The sequence below is a fragment of the Xiphias gladius genome, chromosome 1 (assembly GCF_016859285.1).
Source record: "Xiphias gladius isolate SHS-SW01 ecotype Sanya breed wild chromosome 1, ASM1685928v1, whole genome shotgun sequence".
Lineage (NCBI taxonomy): Eukaryota > Metazoa > Chordata > Actinopteri > Istiophoriformes > Xiphiidae > Xiphias > Xiphias gladius.
This window is the reverse complement of record NC_053400.1, coordinates 8,872,046-8,876,787: the sequence shown is the minus strand read 5'-3', so window position 1 is coordinate 8,876,787 and position 4,742 is coordinate 8,872,046. Positions and strand designations below refer to the sequence as shown.

The following is a 4,742-nucleotide window of genomic DNA, read 5'->3' as shown; positions in this document are numbered from 1 at the left end:
AAAGGCCCTAAAACAGTAACTAGTTTAGGAAGGGAGTGTTCCTCAGCCACTACGTTACCCTCCTGACTTCCTCCTTCTGTCATACGCTTGAGGGTAAGATAGGCTTCTGGCACCACTCACTGTGTTTAAGGTGAGAAAAAGCACAGACATCTGTGAAAATGACCTCAGCTAATAATAGAGCTCTGAATTCCTATCAGAGGCTGCAGGGAGAACAGCATTCAAGCAGAAGGTCCAAGCTCAGGGGCACTTGAAACAAAGCACCTGTCCTGCTCAAGTCCACTATATTGAAATGATGTTGACCTCTGACCTCTTCAAACAGAAAAAAAATGGGCAGGATTTTGTTCAGGGTGATTGTGAAACTGAAGAAACCACAGTCACACTGAATTTAGCTTCTTCAACCAACAGCTTGTTCACCCATTTTTATGACTGATCTGAAAACCTGACCAAATTGTGCACTGGAGCAGTGTGGCTCCATTCAATTCTCATGAGCCATGGTTCTCAGACTTATTGGCAATCTGTGCTGAGAGCGCAATTAAATAAACACATATATTTCACAGTTTTATTTACATTACTTAAAAAATGTCATGTATAGTGTTGCAACAAATTCAAATGACCTAACACCGAATACAGAAAACATATTTACATGAAATGAGAGGGAAACCAATTTGTGTCACACAGTCACAAGCAAAGATCCTACAGTGTTAGTACTGAGAATACTTTTTTTTTTTTTTAAACAATGAGAAGAATGATCATGATTTTGAGGAAGAAGTATCAGTTGAACGCACAGGGTATCTCCAAAATCTCCAACACAGGAAACCAGTACATCGCGAGTGTTAAATATTCATTATGTACACACATACACCATTTGAGATTTTTATCTGTGCATTTCCCAAGAATCATAGTACACGTGGCAGTAGCTGATGAAATTAATTATAATACTTCTGAAAGGCCAAGGTATAATTTATCTAGCCCTTGGGTGAAAATTCCTATAGTTGTGTCCTGCACCGCTGATTCGGTCTAGGATAAACATAGTACATGCAAAATAACCGTCAAAATCATCCACAGGAGCGACTATCTCTTTTCAATAAAAACACCTGAACATATTCCCTTCTGCTATTCATGCTTTCTTTCAGGACATAAATATCACACTTAGCTTCTCCATTGTGTATTCTGTCACCATAAAAAGCTCCGTAGCCAAGGTTACCATTTGACCCCCCATTGATGCATTTACCTTGCAATAAGGGAGGACCAACACACGGCTCCGAGGTGACAGGATATCTGTGAAAGCACAGCTCCACAGGAAACCTAACCTATCGATATATCAGCATGACAGAGCCTAACCCCCAGTTAAGTCAAACCAACCAGCTAGACATAATTACTGGCTTCTCATCCCCCCGTACAGCCCCATCTTCAGAATCTCAACAGGAGATGGAGGCAGAATGATTGGGATTGATCTGATGGTTGTGTGGGTAGAGCCATCGTTGGTGTGATGAGGAGAACACTTCCTGCCTGTTAGCAGATGGGATGAGGACGTGTTGTGCAGCGAGCTCGGGCAGGCAAACGTGCTAAGAACACAGCATCTCAGATCTTCAAGCTTTGAGTGAAGCAGAAGAGGGCACAAACCATCCAGCCATGTCTCTAGAGCCTTGCTTCAGATGTAGAGAGAACCGTCAGCAGGGCCCACATAACCAACCCCTATCAGAAGAACATCAATCAAAGTCCAAATACCCAGGCCTCCAAAGCTGAACAGTTTGCCAAGACCCTCTCTCCACTGGCCCAGATAAAACCTATCTGCCCCAAAACCGCCAAGTGTGATGCTGCAGAAAGAGATGGAACAGAAAAAAGATAAAACAAGAGTCAGAATTTCTATTAGAGCACACATGCCGACTCAAAAAAGGATTTTTAAAGACTATTTCTATCATCTTATCTCTAATGGTGGCAGGTTTACCTGAGTGCTAATGCTGTTGACCATTTGTATCCTCCAGTCCAGTCACAAAATAAACGTTTCATAAAACATCTTTTACCTACAGAGGGAAAATACATTTAGTGGACACAGTAAGACGGCCTTGATATTCATAACATTTCCCAAAGGAAATAAGCAAAACCAAAAACACAAGAACATATCAGAAAGACAAAATAGCATGACTCAAAACACATTTCCCTTAACACATTTATGACTTGAATGACATAAAAAAGTAGCATGTGACCACGATTGTAGGCCAAAAGAGTCCTGAGGATGAGGATTGAAAACTGAATGGCCATAATCACTCTACAGTATGATATTCACATATCATACCCTGCAAATTTTCAGCGATTCTACAACTACAGTATATACTGTATTTGGTTAAATGTGTATCACTAACACAACTGCTTGTCTGCTTTATTCTTCTCTATACATGTTCACCATTTCCCTTTTTTGTTATACGCAAAAGGATCTTTTTGTAAACTTTCACTACATATGAAAATCTCCCTTCCAAAAATACCTACGTCTACAGTGCCTTTGACTGAGACACAGTTACCACACTGAAAGCAAAGAAACCTAGCAAGCTTTACAACAGAGCCTTTATCATACCTAAACAATGTACATGGTCTAACACATTACAGGTGGCGTTGTAGCGCTTGCGTGGGCAGGACACTGTCATACAGTTGGTGGAGTTTGAACAGCGGTACTGGGATGGATCCAGCTGCCAGCAGAACTGACAGATGATGGAGAGGGAGAAGTTGGTTTGCTGTTGTCCTGACTCTCCCTGTAAATACAAAAACATCAGGTAATGACTACACAACTATTCCCAAATTAAAGCTAACTGTTCCTTACAATTTGTCTTAGGAAATTTTGTCAAGAAACTTTGAGACAACTTCCGTTTTTTTAGCGGAAACAACACACAGACAGCATGACCTCATGTGCCTCACCACGCCCCCTTTTTTTTTTTTTTAAATCAATGAACTAAATAGGGTATAGACTTGTAAGTATAAATCTCCCATCCTTATTCAACAATTATGCATCATATATCTATCACAAAATGAAGTGCTACTCACTATACAGTGAACCCCTTTTTTGGGTTTACAAGTGAAAGAAGCTGGTTTCCCGTAGGTGCAGTTGTATTGGTAATTGCAGTGAATGCAATCAGCTGGCAGGCGACTACACAAACCCCCACTAGGACACTTGGAGGTGTAGTTCTCTTTGTCTGCAGGAGACACTGCAAAAGAGCAAACTTAAAGTTACCAGAATATTCGAATTTTAGCTAAAATAATCAATGTAATGTAACAAAAATCTTTGAAGCAGGTTCATTTCTTTAGATTGTCTGGGATCATTAATGGGTGTGTCAACAGACTTGTGAGTGCATCCCTCTGACTCTCTTGACAAACTCGGAAAGGCTGTGGGGGGTAAATGACTAACACTCTGTCCCCAATCAAAAGGCCATCAAAGAGTCTTTGAGTAAGGCCTTTTACTCCTGACTGCTCCATTAAGGCTGCCTGCTGGCCAGCAAAAGACAATTTTTGTTGCTTTGCTGGAACGTTATTAACTCTTGGAAGTCTAGAAAACAGATGAGCAATATTGTCTTGGTTGTAATAGAGGGAAGGAAAATGAAATATTTATTCATATTTAATATTTATTATTTTTTTCAATTGGAAACAACACATAAACATAAAATTGATCAATGCTCTCAGGACTAAGCTTTGTTTCTCTGTTATTGTTCGTATGTTATAACACAACCAAATTAAATTTTAGAAGGTTAAACACAGTATTATATAACAAATAAACAAATCACCCCTCTTGTGATGTAAAAAGCTCTGAGAGTCATATTCCTGTATGTTTGATTTCAAGTAATCCAATCAAAGAAATGTCTGCATGTTGTCAACCAGAGACTTTGGCTATCCAATACTATAATTCTCTATAGTTATGTCCTACATAATATTTTAAGTTGATGTATACAGTATGCTGTCAGAGTAAAATGAACCCTGCCTACAGTAACTATGATTACTGCTGATTGATGACTTATGTGTTTACCTGAGGATGCAGAAGGGACCACTGGGCTGGTGATGGCTGGCCCATGCTGGGCATCTCTCATGTAGGGGGGCTCCTGGCCAACATGAGGAGAGCTCAGGTACCCTGACAAGAAATCAGACATTAAAGATCTGAGTCCAGCTTAGTCTTCTGCCATGGCCATGATCATCAAACCTCCTATATGCTATGCATATTGTTCTGATTGTGGAAGTAGGAAACGGTCACTCAAATTTGCTGCATTCGCGTGTTACGAGACAGACACACCAATACCGTATTGTTAGATATAATTTCGAAAATGCTTTACTAATTGAATGCAGGTCTTTATTTTAATAAAACATCAAAGCTATTGCTTTCCATAACTTTACTTCACCGAGGCGTTGACTGGCTAATGACACTTTTTGCAGTGATAGTTGGCTGTTAGCTTTTATATAATGTAAATTAAATCCTATGTAGCGTAATTAACCAAACATGCCTACTGTATTTGACAAAAATATGTAAAATCACAGCCACTGACTGCATCCCGTATTTTCATTGCTACCTGCTAGCACTGAAAACTAGCTAGCTGCACTAACGTTAGTGTTAGCTCGCTAGCTAACCAGTTAACGCTAGCTACGGTGGAATAAGCTAACGTTTTGATACTTTAACGACAAGGTTGGTGTAAATTTTCAACTGTCCCCATCAACATACCGTTTACACATTGCAAAACCAGGTCCATAAACAAGAGGATGATAACTCC

At 39.9% G+C, this 4,742-nt stretch overlaps 1 protein-coding gene across 1 annotated transcript in view; it reads right to left on the bottom strand.

The window, feature by feature from the left end:
- Positions 1–545: 545 nt before the first annotated feature.
- Positions 546–4,742, bottom strand: part of tm2d3 (TM2 domain containing 3) — a 4,451-nt gene continuing 254 nt past the window's right edge. Inside the window, exons 1-6 of the mRNA XM_040125808.1 lie at positions 4,694–4,742; positions 4,010–4,111; positions 3,037–3,197; positions 2,573–2,747; positions 1,949–2,024; positions 546–1,817 (exon numbers count right to left, since the gene is read on the bottom strand). The exon at positions 4,694–4,742 is cut by the window's right edge and continues 254 nt beyond it. Coding sequence (XP_039981742.1) covers positions 1,652–1,817; positions 1,949–2,024; positions 2,573–2,747; positions 3,037–3,197; positions 4,010–4,111; positions 4,694–4,742 — 729 coding nt within the window. The 3' untranslated portion in view covers positions 546–1,651. The remainder of the gene's footprint in view (positions 1,818–1,948; positions 2,025–2,572; positions 2,748–3,036; positions 3,198–4,009; positions 4,112–4,693) is intronic.